The sequence below is a fragment of the Aspergillus fijiensis genome (genome assembly GCF_003184825.1).
Source record: "Aspergillus fijiensis CBS 313.89 unplaced genomic scaffold BO72scaffold_48, whole genome shotgun sequence".
NCBI classification, from domain to species: Eukaryota; Fungi; Ascomycota; class Eurotiomycetes; order Eurotiales; family Aspergillaceae; genus Aspergillus; species Aspergillus fijiensis.
Genome location: NW_024469024.1, coordinates 174273 through 197066, shown reverse-complemented (window position 1 = coordinate 197066; position 22794 = coordinate 174273). Strand labels below are relative to the sequence as shown.

The following is a 22794-nucleotide window of genomic DNA, read 5'->3' as shown; positions in this document are numbered from 1 at the left end:
TCAAAGGCCGACTACAACTCCCAGCACAACTTCAATATCCGACGGCAATTAGCCGACTGCATTCCTATCCTATCATACATGATAGTGCTTCAACTACTGCATTCCGTCCAACACAATCACACAGCGTCAGCCGTACTCGCACCCTGAACACCACCGCCAACGCCGCCAACCCGGCCCACCGCCAATCGCACCACCGACGCAATACTCGCACCCCCCAGGATATCAAACACGGCTATCTCCGCCTGCAGCTCCCGCGAAAACCAATTCCGGAGCTCCACCGCCGCCAGCGAGTCCACCCCGTACTGATGGATCGCTTTGTCCACGTCGATCTCGTCCACCGGCACCGACAGCATGATCGCCACCTTCTCCCGCGTCGCCTGGAGCGCAACCTCGACCGCCTCGCTCGTCGTCCGGGCCGCCGCGAACCGGGCCGCCAGGTTGGAGCTGCCGTGGTCCGACGCAGAAGCTGACGCAGACGCTGACTGTCCCTCCGCAGGTGTCTCGAGCAAGGTAGATAGATGGCGGAAGAAGGGCCGTTTCATCCAGTCGGCCTTGGCGCGACCGGTCTCCGCGGTGCGTGGCGTGATGCCGACCACGACCTGACTCTGTAGCGGCGACGAGCTCTTCTGGTTGCAATAGATGTCCAGTAATCCGTGGAGGTCCGCCTCGGAGATCTCGTCCCACACGGTGTTGGCCAGGAACAGGTCGCGCTTGTCCGAGTTCTCGTGGAAGTATCCGGCTGACAGGAAGAGGCCCAGATCTAAAGAGACGGCGTGCTCGCCCTGGCTCACGCGGTACCGGGCTAGACCGTCTAGAAACGTGTTTCCTGCTGCGTAACTGGCATCAGTGAGGGGTCCGCAGATTCCGCTGATGGAGGAGAGCATGACGAAGAAGTCCATGCCTCGCGGGAGAAGCTCGTGCAGGTTCCAGGAGCCCTGGGCTTTCGGTGCCGTGCATGCCTTCCAGGATTCGTAGTCGAGACTTTCGAAGTTGCCGCTCCTGACAACCATTGATGCTTGTACGCAACCTTTAATCGGAGGCATCAGTTGGCGACATACATCGAGGACGACTCTCAGGGAAGCTCGATCCGTGATATCACACATTGGCGTGACGACTCGGGCACCCTGGCCCTCCAGGCTTGCCACCAACTCGCGTGCGTTCTCGTTCTTCTGACCCGAACGTGAGAGGAGGACCAAGTTGCGAGCGCCGCGCTCCACAAACCAACTGGCTATACTTCGACCAAGGCCCCCCAAGCCGCCTGCAATCACATACGCGGCGTTGGGTTCAAATGCAAAAGATGGTGTAGTATCCAGAAGTGTCATGACTTGCTCGTCATCCCGAAGCTCCACCACTACCTTGCCCGAGTTTCTCCCACTCTGCAGATGGCGCAAAGCTTGCTCAAGATCTCCAACGCCAAACACCTGTAACGGTTGAGGAGTCTCCAAATCGCCTGCTTTGATCAACTTGAACACATCATCTGTCAAAGCTTGTTGAATCAACTGCGGGCGGTCAAACGCCATCTCGGCAAGGTCCACCGCCGTGAAGGTCACATTCTTCTCAAATTGCAACATCGGAAGCTTCGTATTCGTTAGGATATCGTTCTTTCCAATCTCGATGAATCGTCCAAATGGCGCAATGCACTCCCAAGATGCGATAAGCATTTCGCCGGCCAGTGAATTGAGCACAACATCGACACCCCGGCCTCCCGTCAGGCGTTTGATTCCCTTGGCGAACAGTGTATTGCGGCTGGAGAAGATGTGATCCTCCGGGATATTATAGCGCTCCATCAGGAATCGTTTCTTCTCTTCGGTCGAAACAGTCGTGAAAATCTTGGCTCCGCAATACATAGCAACCTGGATGGCTGCCTGCCCGGTGCCGCCTGCGCCTGAGTGAATCAGGACCGACTCCCCTGCTTGCAGCCTCGCCAACCGCGTCAGCGTAATCCACGCAGTAGCGAAGGCCACAGGAATCGCAGCCGCAGTCACGAATGACATTGGCACAGTTTCGTCCGCGATCTTGACGACAGACATATTCTCACGCACACGAACGTAGTTTGCATAGCGACTCGGATGAAAGACAACCACCCTATCACCAGCTTTGAACCGCTGGCACTGGGACCCGACACGGACCACAATTCCCGCAAACTCAGCACCGAGCGTGTCGCTTTCCAGGCGGCCCAAGGCAATCAAGACGTCGCGAAAATTGAGGCCCACAGCTTTCACATGAATCTCAATCTCGTCCGGCTTCAGGAGATCATGTAGAGATCTATCCTCGACAAACTGGATGATGTGCAGAAGACCTGGCGTGCCAACTTCGAGGCGGAGCGGTGGGCCTGCGCTGTATGCTCTGAGCTCTCTTTGCTGTGGTAGCTTCATCTTCGCGATGGTCTGAGAGATACCTCGAGCGGCGACCAAACGACCGATGTGGATCACCCCGTCGATCACTCTATACTCTGTGTCGACGTCCGTTGCTTCTGATGTGACGGTTTCGAATACCTTAGCAATCTGCTCTGCCTTGTGCAAGACCATGCTTTCCTCTATGGATAAAGTTGTGATCTTCGCTCTGGACAATTCGCGGGCAAGAACACGAAACAAACCGTCAACAAGTCGAAACTGGGGCGAGGGTTCAGGGCCTCCTCCGCTGTCTACCCAGATGAGATTCGTCGTTGTGGTTATCAACTGTTGCAGGCCTTCATATTCTTCCGCTTCCATGTTGTATGTGAAAGGAAAGTCGTAGTCGAGGAGGGAGATGTCCAAGTTACCGGAAGAATGGTCTCGTTTCTTGATATCCTCCAGACCTCGCTTCACGGCGCTAACTTCAGTCTGGTCAAGTAGCTCAGATAGCATATTTGCAAGCTCAACCTGACGGGGATTGGCGGTGTTGAGAACGATATTGACTTCCTTCTGTGTGATTGGCGCGGAAGGCTTGGCTCGAGCCATAACGGTCCTCGTCGCCTCCATCTTCGTAACGGGAGACACGGCGCTCGCAACGATAAGCGTTCCTTCATGACATGAAGTATCGACGTAGTCATCTATCGCAAGCTCGCACCCTGAGAATCCTGAATCTTTTAACAAAGTCTCCCATCGATTGACATCAACACACGGATGACTCTGGCGGTAGGCTTCACTTGCTACTCAGGCAATCAGCGTGGCTTCGCACACATTCATTCAGAGAGACTCACAACGCCACCAACCCTCAAAGAGCCCGAACACAAAGCTAGCCCGAACCGGATCAGGATGCGTGATCTCGAAAAGCAGCAATTTCCCGCCCCTGTCTATACATCAGCACCTGTTCACATCTACCTCACAAGCGACGTACGTTTTCAACAATTTTCGAACGTTCCTCAGGCTGGCTGCTAGATTGGTTGTTGCATGAAGGACCTAATCCATGTCAGTACTGGCGTCCAACATCCTCAACCCAAGGAAGCGACACGCACCAAAAAAGCAACAACCAAGTCGTACGATCCCGAACCAAAGCCTTGGGTCTCTGGATCCTGCTCAATATCCAACACACGGAAATTCATCCGCCGCTTTTCGGTCTCGAAGCGGTTTACGGCGTCTGGGAAGAACGAGCTGGAGATGTCAGTGAAGTCCCATTGGGCATAGCGCGGTGCATTTTCCATATCCGGGGAAGCCAGGGCCTTGATGCAGAGCTCAGTCATCGCCCCAGTGCCAGCCCCGATCTCGAGGATGTTCATGCGAGGGTTTTTGTGAGCCAGCGCGTCGATGTATCGTGCGAGGGCCGTTGCCGCTGGAAGGCCGTACAACATCTCGGAATACACATCGGTAAGCAGATTGTCCTTGAAGAGATGAGGCAAAGGATCGTTGAGAATCTCCAGAAGGTTCTTGCAGAGAGTGCTCACGAGAAGGCCGCGCTTGCTGGCCCTTTCAACCCGTTTATGGACCTCTGCTACGTAGGCCTCGTCGTCCATATGATGCCGCCACTCGATTGAGCCGAAGTCCGACACATCGAGCTCCAGTAATCGTTCACGCTCCAGAATCCACTCAATGTAGAGAATCGTGTGAGGGGGTAGAGTGCTTTTGTCCATCTCACTGAGCGGATCGGCGTATTTGTTGATGCCGGTCGCAATCAGGAACTCCATATCCCGCAAATGCTGCACCGGGCCCGAAACTTGGAGTTCCTCTCTGCCAAACGCAGTTAGGAATCCGTGGTTGGTGAGAAGATCGGTGTCTGGCTTGTATTCGACGTGATGGCATAAATTATCGGCCTTGAATTGGTCTGAGAGTGAGACATTCTCTGGACTCGCGATTGAGGTCACTTTTAGTCCTTCTAGGTTTAATATAGCCTTGGATACGTTGCGGTCATATGCCGTCATGGTATACTGTGTGCTGCCAAGAGCAGATTGAACGGAAGTCGCATAGACCTTGATGAGTTCTGCCGAAGGATAGCTTAATCCACCTGTATTGGAGATCCAGAGTCGGGTGATGCTCGTGGGCACGGAGACGGGAATCGTTCGCTGTCCGGCGTCAGTGGCTAGCGCTGCCATCATTTGAACCACACCGTCTAGCGTGGTAGGGTGGATTGTATGCGCGGGATAGACCTCTGATCCTGTTGTGCAGTCAGGCTTGAAGACCTTGACTTCTGCAATCATGGCTTTTTCATCGTTCTGCCTGGACACGTTGCCCTCAATGACTCTGAACATCGATCCATAGTAATACCCACAGTTGCGCAGGCCGTTATAAAATCTGCTGGAGTCTTCATGCGATGCACATTGCTCGCTTGCACGCTGGCAATTCTCAACAAGGGACGCCTGCCATTTAGCTTCTTCACCATCGCTGATGTTTGGCGTCTGCACATCGGACTCATAATGAGCTTGGATTGAACCTGAGCTGTTCTCAATCCACGATTCATTATTGTACGTGCAAACGCGGTACTCGAACCAGCCCGTTGCATCCTTGTTGGCACTTCCGACTCGCTTCAGGTAAACGCTCACCTCAACACCATCAGCATGACGTGGAATCTGCAAAGCCGACGAGAAGACCACGTCCTTGATGTCGAACCCTGCGATTCCCCGGCTCTGGTCCGCCAGTTGCTTAATTGCTTCGATAGCCATGACAACCATGCCGGCACCGGGATACAGGATGCTGTTGTTGATCTTATGATCCTCCACCCATGGCATCTCCGAAAGCCGTATGATGTTTCTCCAGCTGGCCTCCATAGGATTTCCATCAGGATCAGGCACACCTAGTAGTTCCGTGTGGCCGAACCGACGGAATCTGTAACCTTTGCTGATGCGGCTCTCGAACCAATATGTCTTGGAGTGGTTAAAGGGGTACTCCGGTAAATTGACGAGCACGCGACGATTGTGTTGCGGCTTAAGTTCACCTCCATTGTTGACTGAAAGCAGGTCAATCGGGTAGCCGCTACAGTGCAAGCGGCCTGCCCCGTGCATCACGCAGTCAACGGCAGAGCGACCACGGCGCAGAAGTGGAATGTAGGTGATTTGATCGTGCTTGCCCACGGCCTTGAGAATGTCTCCACAAGGACTTTGGAGGGCGGAATGAGGCCCAATTTCTAGGAGATGGTCCGGCGCGACATTGCGGCGATGACTTCCATCAAATCTTCGAGTTGATGTTGTTGATTGGGAACACAACTTTGAGACAGCATCGTCGAATAACACTGGCGATACCAGGTTCCTTACCCAGTACTCGGGCTTCGATAGCTCCTCTTCCGAGATCCATGCCCCTGTGATGCTAGATATCATCACCGGCGGCTTCTTGGCCTTGGCTGGTCGTTCCAGCTCTGCTAACAGTTCTTGATATATGCCGGCAATCTCCTTCATCTGAGATGAGTGATATGCGACATTGACTGCAAGCTTTCTTGCAAAAACCTTCTTCTCGACTAGAATCTGATGCAGAAAGTCGATCTGGCTCGCTTTCCCGGAAATAGTGACGCTGGTAGGGCTGTTGATGCAAGCAACTTCGAGCTTGAGTTCACGGAAGTGAGAAGCCACGGACTTCAGGTATTGCTGCACTTCTCGGCTCGACATACCCACAGCGAGCATAGCGCCATTCATACCACTGGCCAGATGTCTTGTGAATTGCCATGCAAGAGCGCGTTTACAGTATTCGTCCTTTGCGCCACCTTCTGGGATTTCTTTCTGGGACCGTCTGGAACAGCGTCAGCATATGAGCAGGTGTCATGAGAGCATGATGCTTCCGGAACCAACTTACCTAAAACAGGAAATATCAAACAGGGGTTCGCTCTTCGCACGATCTTGACACTTTTCCCCGAATTGCATTGCCATTAGCGCAGCTAGAGCATTAGGTGCCACAGTACGGTACTTCCCTAAGATCCCGGTGAGGAAGCCTCTATAGTACGCAATCTTCAGGGCAGAACCTTTTGTGATTGCACCAGCGCAATAACTGGATTTTCCGCAAGATATTAGCTCAGTTCACTGGAGGAGGTAATTCAAGGAATTGACTTACGCAGCTGCAATCTCACCAGAGGAATGGCCTACCACCGTATCAGGCCTGAGACCCCAAGATTGGAGGAGCTCTACTAAGGCAATCTGCAGTGCTGTGCAGAGTGGCTGTCCAAACGTCGGGTCGTTGACTCGAGAGTCAACTTCATCTCTCTGCAACTCGTCTGCAAGAAAGGTGAGTACTCTGAAAAGCTAAGGTGCTCGGAAGCGCTCACCTAGAACATCCCACGTACAACCAAGCCCCTTGAAGTAGTTGCCCGAATCAATTAGACTAGTCTTGAAGACATCGTATCGATCTATCAGCTCACGGCCCATAGCATACCACTGGGCTCCTTGCTGCTTGCGGTTAGTTGGGCCTTCAGATAGTAACTGTAGGGGTACTCACGCCCGTGAAGATGAAGGCTAAATGTGGGTTTGGCTTGGAGCATGTAGCAGTGCTAATCCTCTCCATTGCAACGTGCAGGTCTTCCGCTGGCTTTGCAACGACAAAGGCCCTCCATGTAAGTTCGCTCCGCCTCGCGCACAGTGTAAAGGCCAAGTCTTGTATGCCGGCCACCGTGGGTCGGTTCATGGCTTCCGTAGCAGCTACATACTGCCGCCACGACTGGGTAAGTCTTTTGATACCTGCTTCATCTGCTACAGACCACACTAGAACGGCACATTGAGATGTGGGAATCACAATGCCATTCCTCTGAGTATTAGAAGAATCGGTGCCATTCTTAGTTCGACCATTTGCCTGTAGTAGGTGCTCTTCGTTGTGTAGCAAGGGAGGCTCGATGGCAGTCTGGTGACGTCCATCTTCGATACCGTGCATGCAAAAGGTGTTGTAAGCATCGTCGAGAACGACATGACTATTCGCACCACCAAAGCCGAAGGAATTGACAGAAGCTCTGCGTAGGCCTGGCGAGGGCCAAGAGATTGCATGTCTCAAGATCTTTATCTATGTTAGCAGAAATCAAGCTCAGGGAAGAACAAGTGCTTACCTTCAGATTAAGGTACTGCTCATCGATCTGGGGATTGAGTGTCTGCAAATTGCCACTGTTTGGCGGAATGATCCCTTTCTCCAAGATAAGAACTGCTTTGATCAGGCCCGCAATACCACTCGCTCCCTCTAGGTGGCCGATGTTGGATTTGACAGAGCCCCTATAGGCTGCATTAGACTGCAAATATTAGACTCAAGTTGCAGATCACTCACACGTAAAGTGGGTCGTCGGATGAGCGATAACCTTGAAAGGCTGATCCGATCGCCCTAGTCTCGATGGGATCGCCAACCGGAGTCCCTAGCCAATGTTAGCGATATTATACCCCATGTGACTCAGGATCTGCTCACCGGTGCCATGCGCCTCGAAGTATCTGGTTGAACGCATATCAAGACCGGCTTTCCGATAGGTTTCACGAATCAAGCGGACCTGCGCGTCTTTACTTGGCTGCAGGATCCCCGGAGTTTTGCCGTCCTGGTTGGAGCCCGACGACCGAATGACCGCTCTGACAGTGTCTCCGGCTGCAATGGCCTCATCGAGACGTTTGATAATCACAGCACCGACGCCTTGGCCTCTTGCATATCCGTTGGCACGATTGTCAAAGCTGTAACAGCGGCTATCGCGGGACAGGAGCCCAAGGTTATCCAAGCCGATCGTCATCTCAGGGGCGAGTATGACGTTACACCCGAGGGCAATTCCCTGTGTGAGAGGTCAAAAAAGGTTAGACTTACACCCATATCAAATGTGTTGTGGAAGAAGTAAGGTAGGAAGAGGGCTCACGAACCATCGTCGCATCACCACTCCATAGTGACTGACATGCCAAATCCACGGCCATGAGACTGCTGGAGCAGGCAGTGTCTACTGTTGCGCTTGGACCTTGCAAGTCAAAGAACCAACTGATACGGTTTGCGATCATACTCTGGGAGCTGCCCATGGTAGCGGTCTTGGGAAGATTTAGAGTGTCCTTGGTCTGGATTGCATGATAGTCGTTGCAAAAGGAACCAGCCATCACGCTCGTCTTTGAACCGGCCACCTCGTTCATCGGAAGGCCCGCGTTCTCGAGAGCTCGATACACGGTCTCCAAGGCGAGGCGCTGTTGTGGATCCATGGCCTTTGCTTCGGTGTCGGAGATGTTGAAGAAAGGCGCGTCAAATGCCGCGAGATCTTGAGTGAGAAAGTGACCTCCTCTGCAAGACACACTGTGCAACTTATCTCTGTTGGTGTTGTGATGGCCATCGATATTCATTCGGTCCGCGGGGAACTCGCTGGATACACATCGACCTTCAACCAGCATGTTCCAGAACGCATTTTGGGTCGTTGCATCTCCGGGAAACTGGAAGGATAGCCCGATGATGGCAAGCGGGGGGACCACGTTGGACGCCATGATGAATAAAGCTGCCTGAAAGATAAAATGTTATCACTTGCTGTACAGTCATGTATAGGGAGAGGCTGGGTGTCTTGAATCCCGGTCGACTTACCCCACTGCTTGTCAACTTGACGAAAGGCTTAGCAGTCTGAAGGGTCACATTGACATCTTACGTGATGTGGGTGAGATGTCCAGAGTCATGATCTCATGAAGTGCAAGGAAAGGAGAAGACACGGCACAGATGTGTTAAGTGAATGAAGTGGGATCGTGTTCGCTTGGGTTGGCACGGCCTGGCTTTGTTATCCCTCCCGTCTCTTCCAAGCAGTAACACCGGTGAATTTTGAGGGATTACTACCCATCTGGGCTGTTTAGCATGTGCAATCCATGACTCCGGCTGTCAAAACCGGTCCATTCACTGGAATGGAGGCAAGGCTGCATGGCCCAAATGGACATTAGTGCAACGAGCTTGCATGACTCGTGGGAGGATCGGGGATCATCCCCAGCCCGAAACAGATAGCCGAGTTCTGTTCAAGGTTCCTATTACCGAGTGACAAGACGATTCTTGAGAAAGGCAATATAATCAACTTGCCGTGTGGTCCTCTCCTCCTCCTTTCACTTGCTTCCGGGCGGAGTTTGTCAAGTTTGCCATCTTGCGAAACAACAACTTTCTCTACTCACACGGTCCTTCAGCATGCACATTCTTTGGTATGTCGACTAGATATCAAAAAGCCCACTACCTTACTCTCTTGATATACTCACATAAAGCCAGTCTACACGGAGCCGGCTCAAACTCTCGAGTAGGTCATCTCACATCCCCATCACGCCCCAAATCAAAACCAGCCAGGCCAGCTGACAGCCTCAGGTCTTCGAGATCCAAACCGCAGCCATTCGGTACGAACTCGGAGATAACCACACCTACGACTTCATCGAAGGCAACATCCCTGCCCCGATGCAGCCGGGTAAGCCTCATTCCCCCTTCTCCTCCTCAGCACCAGCCTCCACAAGCCAGGAACCAAACGTGGTCACAGGGATCGAACTCATCGCGACGAAGGACGAGTCGATGTACGCTTACTTTGACGAGAAGAACCCGGAAAGCGGAGTCGCCGCCTACGGGCACCTGGAGGAGCTGCTCTACCACGAAGGGCCCTACGACGGCGTCATCGCGTTCAGCCAGGCAGGCACGTTGATCCTGACCTACCTCGCGCATCTCGCCAAGCAGCCGGACCGCCCCCTGCCATTCAGGTTCGCCATCATCCTCTCGATCACCCACCCACCCCTGGACTACGGCGCCATCCAAAGCGGGGAGATCCGGCCGATAGACCTCGGAGCCCACCAGGATGTGGTCCGCATTCCCACGGCGCACATCTGGGGCTCGCAGGATCTGGCGGCGGGCGAGATTGCGGTGACAAATACCATCTGCGCGGCCGGGGTGCGGTGGGTGTATGTGCATGCACAAGGGCATGACATTCCCCGGGCCGGGGCCAGGAGCGATGTAACCCAAACTGTGCACGTCATTCGCCGGGTCATCGATGCCGCATCTAAAGCAGAGTAACTAGGACTGCACTGCACCTATTGTAAAGTACCACTAGTGGATGCAGATCATTTAGTTGTGACACGATTTTGTTTGCTTCTCGACTGGAAAGAAAGTGACATGCAAGGTCCCGGTGAATCACCACGCATTCACTCCTACCTGGTGTGTGCAGGGGTCGTGCGGGTCTGATTTCTTTTACTAAGAATGATCTAGTAGCAATGTAAGCTAAGCTTCTGGCTGAACTCTGGGCGGATCCGCCCAGTAAGGTTCAATGATCGATGATCTCAAAGAGTCCTTTCTTTTTGTTGTCAGGTATCCAGCTGAGTACCGTAATCGTGCCCTTATATGTGGATGATTCCCAGGCACCTATCTGCTTTCTTCGCGGGAATCCCGGTTAGCACTGCAGCAACATCAACCCACCAAGTCCCAGAGCAATGGATGTAAATCACAAAACCCATAACTCGGTCCCCGAATCGCACGCCCTGTCATCCATGAGTGCCACATCGGCCGAAGAACAGAACAACGAGGTCTTTGGTCAGCCGAGGTACATGCATGGCGCTCGACTGTGGTTCGCTGGCGGCGGGTAAGTTTTAATCGATCTGACAGCATCACCGAACATTACTATCACTAACTACCTTGCCTAATGTCACAGTATCGCGCTGAGTCTATTCCTCGCCACGGCTGAGATCACAATCATTAGTACCTCACTAGTCACCATCAGCCATCACCTGGATGGCTTCGATCAAAGCACCTGGATCATCACCTCCTACCTGCTGGCGTTCGCGGGCTTCCTCACCGTCTGGGCCAAATGCAGTCACTTTATTGGGCTCAAGATAACGATTCTAATCTCACTAGCCACCTTCGTGGCCTTCTCAGGAGGCTGCGCTGCTGCCCAGACCATGAGTCAGCTGTGAGTTTAGTTTCCCTGGTCACCCTCCCCCCTCCTCCCTGCCACACCTGGTCTGATTGCTTTCGCACAATAGCATTATCTGCCGCGCCTTCCAGGGCATCGGGGGATCAGGGGTCTTTACCTCGTGTCTTTTTGGCCTGATCTGCCTCCTTCCCCCTGCCAAGTTTGACATCGCCAGTGCAGCGGGGTCAGGTGTGCTGACGCTGGCGCTGATCCTGGGCGCATTAATTGGGGGTGGCATCAGCACATCCGGCGCCTGGCGTTGGATCTTCCTATTCAAGTAAGTGAGCTATGCGAGCCATGTAGGTCGGTGTCGACTGCCTCTAGTGCTGACATGCCTTGTTGCTCTAGTGTTCCGGCCGGGATAGTGGCATGGGCAACCATCTGGATCCTGGTTCCCAACGACTTTGAGAGTTCCCGAAAGGCCGGCGACCAGATTCATGGGCTCTGGAACTTCCTGACCAAAGCAGACACCGTTGGCTGCCTGCTGCTGCTCTCCTTCTCCGTCTTCTTCGTGGCCGCCTTCGAGGAAGTGAACATCCGGTACGCGTGGTCGTCAGCTGCCATCATCGCCATGCTGACGATCTCGGGCGTGTTGCTGGTTGGGTTTATCGCATGGGAGTGGTCCGTGGCCAATCGCAAGTATTGGGGATTCGAGCCGATTCTCCCTTGGAGCATCCTCCGTAACCGAGTGTTGCTGGGAGCCATCCTGTGAGTCGAAGCCCCCCTCCCGCTCCTCTTGCCTCCACTCGTTCATCGCCTGACAACACACCCCTCCCCCCAGGGGCTGCTTCCTCACAGGACCTGCGGTCACAATCCTGTACATCGAAATCCCGCAGCGCTTCCAGACCGTCAACCACAGCACCGCGATCGGCGCCGGGGTGAAGGTCCTCACGTTCGGGCTGGGCTCGCCCGTCGGCGCGGGGATTTGCAGTCTCCTGGCCGGGCGCCTGCGCACTCCGTTCGTGTATCTGGCGGCGGCAGGGTCCGTGCTGCAGATCGTGGGGGCCTTCCTCCTCTCCTCGGTGCCACCCACCGTGGACATCTGGCCGGGCCAGTACGGATACATGGTGATCACGGGTCTGGGGACAGGGATTTCCATCGCGGCGCTGTACATGTGTGTGCCGGTGGTGGTGACCACGGATCAAGGTTGGTGTCCTCTAGCCGGAGCTCTAGTGCTTACCACGCACGTTCAGTAGTCTCAAAATGCTTTTCTCCGCCGCTAACTAGCTGACTTCGCTTTGCGCAGCCACTGCCATGGGCCTGACGCTCCAAGCGCGCATGATCGGGGCCTCCCTCGGCGTGGCCATCGTCAACAGCATCTTGATCGATTACGTCAAGGGTCATCTTCCGGCAACCGAGGCAGCAGCAGCGGATCCGAACCTGCTCTCCGGGTTTCCGACGGCGACCCAGGAGGAGATTCGCAAGGTCTACGCGGCGGGGTACAATCGACAGATGTACGCGGTTGGGGCGTTTGGAGCGGCGCAATTGATCGCTGTTGCCTTGATGTGGAAGAGGGAGCAAGTCCGGTTTGTCAAGTGAACGGGGCCACTCCACTCCCCAATCATCTCAGTGCACTTCGCTTCGATTCAAATTCTGTTGACGTGATTGAGCCTACTAGTGCAGCTAGCTATGTAGGTCCGGCGTCGAAGCAAAGAACCTTTCCGGACCACCCAAATCCTAATCAGAGCAACGCATTCGGGGCTCTCCTTGAACCCTGTGTGTTCCTGCTTGCTCACGTCTTTCCCGTGACTCTCGGAGTCTGGGGTTCCGCATGCTACATAGCTACAGGTCATCACTCGCAATCAGGCCGCGAAGCACTCGCCCGAACTACTTCCTACCTACTAGGTTACGGATGCATCTGTGCTTCTGGATGCCAGAGCTCTTGTTATCCTGTATGTAATGTTGGCCGTTTGCTGAAAAGAGATAAAATACAAAGAGAAAGGCCTCTCAAATTTCAATTCTAGTTGCCCTAATGCTAATGACATAAATAATGACATAAATCACTGCCATCTAATCGACAGAAAAAGGAAAAAGAAACCCCAAAAAAGCCACACGTGGTGAAACCAATGTTTAGATCACTCCGCCCGCGCGCAACGCCCACCGCACCAACGCCGCGATGCTGCTCGTCACAGCCTCCGTGCGCGGGATCTCATGGCCGCCGCCGTGGTCGTACATTCTGCGTTTCGCCGGGTCGCAGGTCTGCGACAGCTGGATGCCGGCCGAGAGCCGCGGATCGCGCGCGCCGTACACGTGCACCGTGGGGATCGAGAGCACGGTTTGCGACGGGGTGATCTCCCGCCGGATGTCCTCCTCCGACTCGTTCGCGCCGCCGTGGTTCCCGTTCCACCGCGAGGAGCCCTGCAACAGGATCGCCGAGGCGTCGGCCTGCGCCGCGAGCGCCTTCCGCGTCAGGATATCCTTCTCCCACACCTGCGGGGCGATCTCGTAGCCGACCTGCTCCATGATGCGCAGCGGCGAGCCGGCGCAGATGAAGATCGCGGCCTTGAAGGGGAGGGGCTGGTCGGGCGTCTCGGAGAGTTGGAGTAATGCGAATGTGGACGCTACGGCGGCGCCTTGGGAGAAGGTCATGACGGCGTCGTAGGGCCCATGCGTCGTGATGTGTTGCTGCAGCCGCTGGCGGCAGGTCGCGATCTCGTCGACCGTGTCGTTCTCGTACCAGGAGTAGTAGGGGGGTGCGTAGAAGAGATCAACCCCCGGGGCGGGGTCGGTCGTGTGGAAGCCATCGACAAAGTCCCATTCGATGTTCAGTTCCGACAAGCGCGAGCGTAACGCCGCTGGTTTGCTCCTTGAGTTAATGAAGCGATTCTAGAGATGAAGGTAGAGAATTGGGGCTGTTAGACAAACTGACCTGTTTGAGACTTGAAGATCGCACCACTGGTGCCTTTGCCATGTAAGCAGAGAAACTTCATCTTTATCTGTTGGTTTGAAGAAAGCAGCAGTGCAGCAGGAGAAAGGCACAATCACGATACTCGCAAGCAGGTCAAGTGAGGGGCAGAGAGAGTTGGAGAGACTGCAAGGCTGCGAAGGTTACGCGAGTCGGCCCCCACCACTGCACGACCACTGCTGCAGGTGTTTGTTGGCGCTCCTGTCGACCTCCGGCGAGGGGATCAATCTGCTTACTGCAATTGGCTCCGAGTCCGAGACCGAAGGACTCCGATTGCAGTTCGGCGACTTCGAGCACAACTATGGAGTACGTTGTGGATCATCTTAGAGAAGCTATGAGCGTGGATTGCACTGTCGTTCGTTAGCCAAGTACGCTGACATGATTGTATAGAAACTCCGCGGGGTATTTGTAGTCCGAAGGCGTCTTCTGGGCGGTGGGCTGAATTGGAACTGATGGTCATAGTATCCCGGCAGATATATATCAGGTACAATAGGTCCCCCAGAGGGTTTCAGGTTCTAGACTTAATGTTATCCATCTGAATGCTGATATAATTTCCTCAGAGTCACAGATTGCCTGAGCTTCAAGACCATGATTCTTAAATTGTTTGTAGAATTGATTAAATATTCGCGTGCAGTTCATGGATTGAGAGAGGAACTGAAGCTCCAACGCCGGCGTGGTTGGCATGGATAGACCAATCAGCGGACAGCCCGCCGTCATGCGACTCCGCGGCCAAAAAAAATCCCAGCGGGAGCTGCGAACAGAAGCTCGCCTTCCGGTCCAGTTCAGCTTCCACTCGCAGCTTAGTACAACACAACAACGACCTTCCCTTCTGCTCTTTCTTCAACTATCGTTTGTGACTCCTACACCGCTCAATAAAGCTACCATGGTCGCGCCATCTGCTACCCTGTCCGTTCTGAACCGCGCCGACGGGTCGGCTTCCTACCAGTGTCCTTCGACCGGCTCCAATATTCTAGGCTCCGTCAACGCACCTGTCGAGCTCCCCGGTCGCCGTGACGCTCTCAAGCCCGAAGATGCGACCATCGAAGTCTTCGTCAAGCCGGGCACTGCTCCCGCGGGAGTTGGAGAACGCTATGTGGAGGGAATTCTCAAGACACTGCTGGGGCGAGTGATCCTGGGACGCGAGAAGGGCTATCCGCGTCGTGGGGTGGTTATCACGCTGGCTATCATTGGTGGTGAGAGTGTCGGTAGAGGGGATCCGGTTCGTAATTCTTACCTCCATCAACAGACAGACGCTCTATTGGCTTGGTGGTCATCGACTAACGCAGTGTGATCTGCTTCTTCCGTCCAGTATCTGATTCTGCTCCCCGCGCTCCTCCACACTGCACTTCTGGCTCTCTTATCAGCATCCGTGCCTTTGTCGATGACCTTCTCTGCCACGGTCCTGGCCGTCGACGAGTCGGGGCAGATCCGCCGGGAACCTTCCGCGGAGGATGCAGCCACCGCGCAGTCCGTCCACGTCCTCGCTTTCTCCTCGAAGGGCCATCTGCTGCTGAACGAAAGCCAGGGATCATTTGACTTTGACACGTGGGACAAGGTGCGCCAGCGCGCCTCGGCCATCTGCCATGGAACACAACTGGTCAGCGCTGACGGCGATGTTGCAATGGCGGAGGATGTTGATGGCCGGCCACTGGAGGGAACCCTGCGGGAAACTGTCGAGGACCAGGTCTATCGCGACTACAACTGGAAGATCAACGCTGCTTGATCATCGGGCCTATAACGCTACACCGGAAAAATTGCCGATGCCCGTGGATCGGTGTCCGCAGATCGATCGCTATTTAAGAAGATTCTCGAATACCCTGAGCTTCAGACTCGATTTTCCCGAACATGTTGACTCCCGACGATTTCTCTCATCGGAGCCGTTCTCACCCAGTATCGCAGGGTCGGCTTTTCTAAACGGCACTACTTTCGGCGGCCTAGTGTGCACGGGGCGTCTTGGCGCCCGTCGCAGACAGCAGGTTCTATGGCATTCCATCATGTGGATACGAAAAAGAAACTTGCGCAGGAATCGTCAAAAGCACCGGCGCCGATTATTCAGGACCCTCCGACCTTCCAACTTTCCAAGGGGCGGGGGGGACGTGCATGGATTTGTCCGAAAGTGGAACATGGTGCTGTGACAGGACATCCATTCAGGCAAAAAGCCACGGTGGGGGAAGGGGTGCTGCAGTGAGCTGGGTTCGTATTCTTAGCATCTGACTGGGCTGGATTCAAGAGATGCATGTGGAGCACGCGGAGTTTAGTCAATTGCGAGGTAATCACAGACACATCGCACTGTAGAAAATTTATCCACTCTTGAAAAAAAGGAGCATTGCATTGCAGAATGACTTGTTCGCAGGTTGAGCAACCTAGTTGAAGATAAGACAAGGCACACGCCTTGTTACACATGGGGGGATCTCCGCTCATCTCCAGACAGCGGTGGTGAATAAAAATAGTTACAACATTGCCTGCAGTGTAGAAATTGCCCTGTCAGCGTGAGTGAGAGGGGTGCCGGTTACGGGGTTACAGAACCGCCCGACTTGGCAGGGAAACCAATCCATGATATGATTACAGGTGACAGATGACACTAGGTTATATTGCCTGGAAAGATGACACGAGGGAAATTGCTTGTGGAAGCGCATCGAAGGCGACACTACTCCGTAATGTGGGGAGAATTAACTACCAACAGACACTGCCGAAAGTTCGTTGGATGGTGTAGCGTGTGCACTGTAGCGTGTCACTCCGCAGGTTCTACAGACTGACTTTACCCCGTCCAAACCCCGTTACTTCCGGACTCGGCCTGGTTTTTCCATCCCGTCCCCATATCAGTAATTCAGTATTATTGTTCCATTAGACTACCAGATTTACTAGTGATTGTTCTAAGACAACTCCCCCCCCCCTTCCCTCCCATTCAACCCACTTTATCTACTCACCTCTTCCCCCTCCCCCAAAGCCTCTGATCCTCTTGCGACACCTGTCATTTCTCAGCTGTTCATGGCGTCCTCTCCGTCAGACCATGGCCCTATGAGTCTCTCCCAATCATCTCCTAGATCTTCTTGCGCCACGATCCCTCCTTCAGACCCGACTTGCTTGTCCTCACCCTCCGCGGCCCCACCACTATCAGAATCTCCGGTGCGCCCGCCTGTCCAGCGCTCTGCCACCGTTGGCGCCCTGCTCCTGCGCGATTATGCCCTGAATATCGATCCCTCCGAGACCACGAGCGACATCCATACCGATCATTCGACTTCCGGGCCGCCCGAGTGCCGTCGCGAGACTCGCCGTGCGTCGGAGATTATCCGCGAGGAGTCCGTAGTGCCGTCGCTTCCGTCGCCTTCGTTCCTCCACCTGCGAAAGACCGCCGCCTTCTCCGGCCACCAGAGGAACGCATTATCGAGTGATTCCATCCCTCGTCAGACTATCCTTAAAGCGCTCGCCTCCCGACCGTCCATTTCCGCGCAACAGAACCCCAACATGCCGCTGGCGGCGTCTCTGGGGCTCCTCCCTTCCAACTCCCCCAACCCCAACCCCAACCCCAACAACTCCTCCGACGAGCCCACGCGCCGCGCCTCGATCAACTCCTCCTCTCAAAAACTGTCCGCTGCCCTATCCAACCTACAACTCGGAGCCTACCTCGACCGGGCGGCCCCGTCGGCGCGATTGGCCCTGCAATCGCCCTGCTTCTTCCACCAACGCTTCGACGACGCCGTCAACATCCAGAAAGTGCTCGAGGAGATCACCGATGACGAGTGGCTGTCTCACTCGCGGTTGGTGCAGACCGCGACGGGCGTGCGGGAGGTGTCCAAGCAGCTGCAGCGCCGACCGATCAAACGCGCCGTCAAGACCGTCATGATCGTCACCAAGGCGCGCGACAACAGCCTGGTCCACCTCACGCGCGAATTGGCGGAGTGGCTGCTCTCGACGCCACGTTATGGGAACGAGATCGGGGTCAACGTCTACGTGGACGCGAAATTGCGCAACTCCAAGCGGTTCGACGCGCAGGGCCTCCTGGAGAAGGACCCGCGGTACCAGGAGATGCTCCGCTACTGGACGCCCGACCTGTGCTGGTCGTGCCCGGAGCGGTTCGACCTCGTGTTGACGCTCGGGGGTGACGGCACGGTGCTGTTCACCTCCTGGCTGTTCCAGCGGATCGTGCCGCCGATACTCTGTTTCTCCCTGGGCAGTCTGGGGTTCTTGACGAACTTCGAGTTCGAAAACTACAAAGATCATCTGAACGCCGTCATGGGCGATGTGGGCATGCGCGTCAACCTCCGCATGCGGTTCACGTGCACCGTCTTCCGGAAGGACCGGAGCAAGGGCGCCGAGGCCGGGGCCGTCGAGGAAGGGGAGCAGTTCGAGGTGCTCAACGAGCTGGTCATCGACCGTGGCCCGTCTCCTTATGTGTCTAACCTTGAGCTCTACGCGGATAACGATCTCTTAACCGTTGTCCAAGCCGACGGCTGCATCTTCTCCACTCCTACAGGTAAGCCTGACCTTCCCCCACCCGCTCGCCAAAGTATGTCGCGCCGACCTGAAAACTAACTTGTGACACAACAGGCTCAACCGCATACTCCCTCTCAGCCGGCGGCTCTCTCATCCACCCCTCCATCCCTGGCATCCTCCTCACCCCGATCTGTCCGCACACCCTCTCCTTCCGGCCCATGGTCCTCTCCGACACCTCCCTCCTCCGCATCGCCGTGCCCCCCGGATCCCGCTCGACGGCGTACTGCTCCTTCGACGGCAAAGGTCGTGTGGAGCTTCGACAGGGCGACTACGTGACCGTCGAAGCGAGCCAATACCCCTTCCCGACGGTGGTGTCCGGCAGCGGGGAGTGGTTCCAGAGCGTGCAGCGCGCGCTGCGGTGGAACACGCGCGGGGCGGTGCAGAAGAGCTGGTCGGCGGCGGTGCTGGACGGGGCGGACGAGTACGGCGAGGAGGGCGAGGACGAGGAATGGGACATCGACACCGACGCCGGGCTGGGCTGGACGGACAGTGGGCTGGGACCCAGTGAGGACGGGGACGCGGGGTCCACTAGTCCGATGAAGCGGCAGATGAGCATGCTGAGCATGTAGCTGCGTCTCCTTATGTCTTACTCCTCATCCTCTCAAGGAGCCCCACCGGCAGAGAACGGTGACATTTGAGTTTCTTGGTTATTGGGCGTTGGTTATATTTTGGTCAGACAACGGGATACACACGGACCAATTCCTTCTCGGGGTTTATTTCTATCGGTGCCAGAGCGAATGTGGTCTGATTGATATAGCATATATATATTATAGACTTGGGATTAATTTCTTTGCTTGTCCCGGAGGACGGGCAGAGATTGATGAATGCATAGACTTTGACAGAGTCCCCATGACTGGGAATGCCCCCTTTGCTGACAACATCTAAGACCCTGCATATATACTCAGAAGCTCTATAACCAGCTCTCAACCCATCCGATCATATACTCTACACCCCCGATCCTCAACCTAACCCCAGAGCCAGACGGACCTCACGGTAAATCACCAATCACAGCACTCAGCCAACAACCCCGCCAACTCCTCCAGATATTTCTTGTCTGTCTCATCAAAACCCGAAGGCTCCGTGCAATCGACATCAATAATCGCGACCGTCTACCAACAAATCCCGGTTAGCCCAAGTTCCCACCCTCGACTCTAAATTCAACCCCCACCCCCAGAACCAGAGAGAATCTTACCTCCCCACCCACAAGAATCGGCACGACAATCTCACTCCGACTGCTCGCGTCGCAGGCGATATGGCCCGGGAACTCCAGCACGTCCGGCACGACGACGGTGGCGCGGTCCTGCGCCGCGGTGCCGCAGACCCCCTTCCCGAAGCGGATCTCCTGGCACGCGGGGCGGCCCTGGAAGGGGCCGAGGAGGAGTTTGGGTTGCACGGTGGTCGCACCGGCGGCGGCGGTGGTGGTATCCTTGGACAAGGCCGGGAACTTGTCGCTGCGGATGTAGAAGCCGGCCCAGTTGACCGACGACGAAGGGGTGGGGAGGGCGGCGTAGGAGTGCCAGAGGAGGGAGGCGACGTTGGAGAAGTTGCTGTTTCTTTCAGTATCTTCCTTGCGGGAGGGTGGGGTGGAGGTGGAGGTACCTGACCTGTTGATAGGTTGTATGGTTAGTGAGGTCTCAATTCAATAGGGAAAGGGGGAGGCAGTACCCAGTTGCGCTGGTCGTAGACTAGGCCGCGGGCCTGTTCGAGAACCTGCGTGTAGACCTCGTCTTTGGAGGCGTTGGGGCCGAAGAAGGAGGAGTCTGCGTGAGGCTTGAGGGCTGTTAGATTATGCTTAAGGTTGCGCAAGGCGTAGGGAAAGGCGGGATCGAAACCATGGTGAGGGTCTGGAACTGCACGACCGTTATGCTGGTGGAGTGTGTTTTGGTCAAATTGACTGTGAATGAATGTACAGCGATGACGCTGCAGCAGAGGTGAGTGAGGGGAAAAGAAAATCCCAAGTGGGGATTTTTGGAGTGCCGAGCCTGAGGAGGAGCTGAGCCCACGCCCACTTGCCGTGTTAGGCAAGTCCTTCCACGGACCCCCTCGGACGGCATGGCTTATCGCGATAACCACCGTTGTGATCTAGAACTATAACTAGAACTATAACTATCGCTTCAACTGTCCATCCAGCTACACTCCCGACTTCAATTCACCCTCAATTCCACCGTCACAATGCACCTGACCTCCTCCCTCCTCGTCTCAGCAACAGCAACAGCAACAGCAGCAGCAGCCCGAGAAATCATCTTCCCGCCCATTGCCGCCGTCCACAACCACCCCTCCATCCAATACGCCTTCCAGAGTGACATCGACATCAACAAAATCGACATTGTGACAGGTAGCCAATTCTCCGGACTCACCACCTTCGCCAACCTCCCGTACGCGAACTGCTTCGTCGAAGATGGGTCACTAACATACGATATCGCCTTCCTCGGCGCACCGTTCGACACCGTTCGTCCCCCCTCCTCGGCGTCTCCTCTCATTGCCCACCAACTCACAAAACCAGGCAGTGACAGGCCGCCCCGGCGCCCGCTACGGTCCCCAGGGCATCCGGCTGGGCTCGCGCCGCCTGGGCGGCTACGACATCTACACGGGGGAGAACGTGTTCGCCAGCTGGGCGAAACTGGTGGACTGCGGGGATGCGCCGTTGACGTGGTTGGACAATACGGTGGCGCTGAAGCAGTTGGATCTGGCGCATAAGGTTCCCTTCCACTGATCCCGTCAAAGCAACAAAGATGAAAGTGGACTGATCAAATGATGTGGTAGGTCGTCTCCTCGCGCGGCACCAACACGACGACCAAAGGCCAAGTGCCGCGCATCATCACGCTGGGCGGGGACCATACCACGACGCTGTCAGCGCTGCGGTCCACGTACGAGAAATGGGGGCCGGTGTCGGTGATCCATTTTGATAGTCATATCGGTATGCCTATCCTAGAGCACCAATGATAAAGCAAAACACATAAAAAATGGAGCAAGCTAACATCAAGGTACGGAATCTAGATACATGGGACCCGGAAGCACTAGGTACATCCTCCCCTCCCCCCCCTAGCTCTGTCAACACAACCCAGCAAGAACTAACTCCAATAAACCCAGGCGGAGGAATCTCTCACTACGCGTTCGTACCCGTGCCCCTTCCCCGACACACCCAACCCCCTAACCGGAACCTAGAGGCGTCAACCACGGGACCTTCCTCCATCTCGCGCACGAAGAGGTAATCCCCATTCACCTCCCCCATCACTTTCTCCCCCCTCACTCAAGAACCAACTAACAAAGACAAGGGTCTAATCCGCAACACCTCAATCCACGTCGGCATCCGCGCGCCCGTCACCCGCCCGCGCGGCGCCGACCTCCGCAACGACCTCCGCTGCGGCTTCGAGATGATCAAGGCGCGCGACCTCGACCGCCGGGGCGTGAGCGGGGTGATCGAGCAGATCAAGGCCCGCGTCGGGGACAGCCGCGTGTACATCTCCGTCGACATCGACGTGCTGGATCCGGCGTTTGCGCCTGGTGCGTACCACCCCACTACGCTTCCTTCCTTCCACCTCTCTTCCGTCCAGTAAAGCAAGGCCCCCAAGGAAAAAAGAAGGGTAAAATATAAAACCTGGTTAAAGTCTAATACTGATTTTTCTTGGGATCGACAGCAACCGGCACCTCCGAACCAGGCGGCTTCTCGACCCGCGAGCTCCTCTCCATCCTGGACGGGCTGCGCGGGTTGCCCGTGATCGGCGCGGACGTGGTGGAGGTGGCGCCCATCTATGACTCGGCGGGCGAGACGACGACGCTGGCGGCGGCGGAGGTGGCGCGGGCGGTGCTGGCGCTGATGATCGCGGTGCCCGTAGAGGGGGCACCGGTTGAAATCGGGGTTTAAGCGCTTGCGTCACGGTATACATATGGCCAGGGAAGACGCGATCGTCGCTTAGATATAAAGATAAAGAGACAGCACTGCGCCGGGAATTTAAGTTATGCAGGTGGCGCAGGTGGCCTATATAATATACGAGTGTGGAGTAGAGCATTGCATGACATAGTTACCTCCGGTGTTGATATCATAGTGAAAAACGAAACACTGAACGAGATCTGAGCGAAGGATCTATACTTTTTCTGAGGTTCATCATGTCAGCTACAGTTTCATACACTTACTACACAATTTACGGCAGAGTTGAAAC

At 55.3% G+C, this 22794-nt stretch overlaps 7 protein-coding genes across 7 annotated transcripts; 4 read left to right on the top strand and 3 right to left on the bottom strand.

The window, feature by feature from the left end:
• Positions 1-57: 57 nt before the first annotated feature.
• BO72DRAFT_435205 (type I polyketide synthase) lies at positions 58-8809 on the bottom strand (the record flags this gene model as incomplete). Its single annotated transcript, XM_040943275.1, has 14 exons — positions 58-2924; positions 2970-3130; positions 3182-3270; positions 3319-3380; positions 3437-4915; positions 4961-6053; positions 6306-6386; positions 6450-6609; positions 6661-6781; positions 6831-7379; positions 7429-7588; positions 7641-7725; positions 7776-8124; positions 8210-8809. 14 exons carry the CDS (start codon positions 8807-8809, stop codon positions 117-119), a joined length of 7797 nt encoding a protein of 2598 aa, XP_040798479.1. The 3' UTR covers positions 58-116.
• Positions 8810-9498: 689 nt separating this feature from the next.
• On the top strand, positions 9499-13128 carry BO72DRAFT_435203 (uncharacterized protein; the record flags this gene model as incomplete). Its single annotated transcript, XM_040943274.1, has 8 exons — positions 9499-9588; positions 9654-9750; positions 9820-10231; positions 10975-11232; positions 11306-11512; positions 11584-11943; positions 12017-12381; positions 12482-13128. The coding sequence occupies 8 exons, from the start codon at positions 9499-9501 to the stop codon at positions 12772-12774; spliced, it is 2082 nt and encodes a 693-aa protein (XP_040798478.1). The 3' UTR covers positions 12775-13128.
• Positions 13129-13305: 177 nt separating this feature from the next.
• Positions 13306-14165, bottom strand: BO72DRAFT_384597 (putative EF-hand calcium-binding domain protein; the record flags this gene model as incomplete). The annotated part of the gene is made up of 2 exons (XM_040941556.1): positions 13306-14030; positions 14105-14165. 2 exons carry the CDS (start codon positions 14163-14165, stop codon positions 13306-13308), a joined length of 786 nt encoding a protein of 261 aa, XP_040798477.1.
• An 858-nt stretch (positions 14166-15023) lies between these two features.
• Positions 15024-15863, top strand: BO72DRAFT_384579 (putative exosome complex subunit Rrp46; the record flags this gene model as incomplete). Its single annotated transcript, XM_040941555.1, has 2 exons — positions 15024-15359; positions 15450-15863. The coding sequence occupies 2 exons, from the start codon at positions 15024-15026 to the stop codon at positions 15861-15863; spliced, it is 750 nt and encodes a 249-aa protein (XP_040798476.1).
• A 1164-nt stretch (positions 15864-17027) lies between these two features.
• On the top strand, positions 17028-19481 carry BO72DRAFT_450709 (putative NAD+ kinase Utr1). The gene is made up of 2 exons (XM_040945323.1): positions 17028-18614; positions 18689-19481. Exons 1-2 carry the CDS (start codon positions 17159-17161, stop codon positions 19201-19203), a joined length of 1971 nt encoding a protein of 656 aa, XP_040798475.1. The 5' UTR covers positions 17028-17158; the 3' UTR covers positions 19204-19481.
• BO72DRAFT_450708 (GAF domain-containing protein) lies at positions 19414-20570 on the bottom strand. The gene is made up of 4 exons (XM_040945322.1): positions 20467-20570; positions 20298-20404; positions 19827-20184; positions 19414-19743 (listed from the first exon to the last, which is right to left on the bottom strand). The coding sequence occupies exons 1-4, from the start codon at positions 20467-20469 to the stop codon at positions 19633-19635; spliced, it is 579 nt and encodes a 192-aa protein (XP_040798474.1). The 5' UTR covers positions 20470-20570; the 3' UTR covers positions 19414-19632.
• A 184-nt stretch (positions 20571-20754) lies between these two features.
• On the top strand, positions 20755-22693 carry BO72DRAFT_450706 (agmatinase). The gene is made up of 8 exons (XM_040945321.1): positions 20755-21082; positions 21138-21332; positions 21398-21551; positions 21632-21655; positions 21725-21746; positions 21800-21842; positions 21910-22138; positions 22273-22693. Exons 1-8 carry the CDS (start codon positions 20807-20809, stop codon positions 22497-22499), a joined length of 1170 nt encoding a protein of 389 aa, XP_040798473.1. The 5' UTR covers positions 20755-20806; the 3' UTR covers positions 22500-22693.
• Positions 22694-22794: the final 101 nt, after the last annotated feature.

Bases quoted from the DNA above. Each gene is read 5' to 3' on its own strand.
- BO72DRAFT_450709 (XM_040945323.1), top strand. From the start codon at position 17,159: ATGAGTCTCTCCCAATCATCTCCTAGATCTTCTTGCGCCACGATCCCT. The intron at 18,615-18,688 runs GTAAGCCTGACC...GTGACACAACAG, and splicing joins CATCTTCTCCACTCCTACAG to GCTCAACCGCATACTCCCTC.
- BO72DRAFT_450706 (XM_040945321.1), top strand. From the start codon at position 20,807: ATGCACCTGACCTCCTCCCTCCTCGTCTCAGCAACAGCAACAGCAACA. The intron at 21,333-21,397 runs GTTCCCTTCCAC...ATGATGTGGTAG, and splicing joins AGTTGGATCTGGCGCATAAG to GTCGTCTCCTCGCGCGGCAC. The intron at 21,747-21,799 runs GTTCGTACCCGT...ACCGGAACCTAG, and splicing joins GGAGGAATCTCTCACTACGC to AGGCGTCAACCACGGGACCT.
- BO72DRAFT_450708 (XM_040945322.1), bottom strand. The intron at 20,185-20,297 runs ACTGCCTCCCCC...TACTGAAAGAAA, and splicing joins TACGACCAGCGCAACTGGGT to CAGCAACTTCTCCAACGTCG. The intron at 19,744-19,826 runs GTAAGATTCTCT...ATTTGTTGGTAG, and splicing joins CGATTCTTGTGGGTGGGGAG to ACGGTCGCGATTATTGATGT.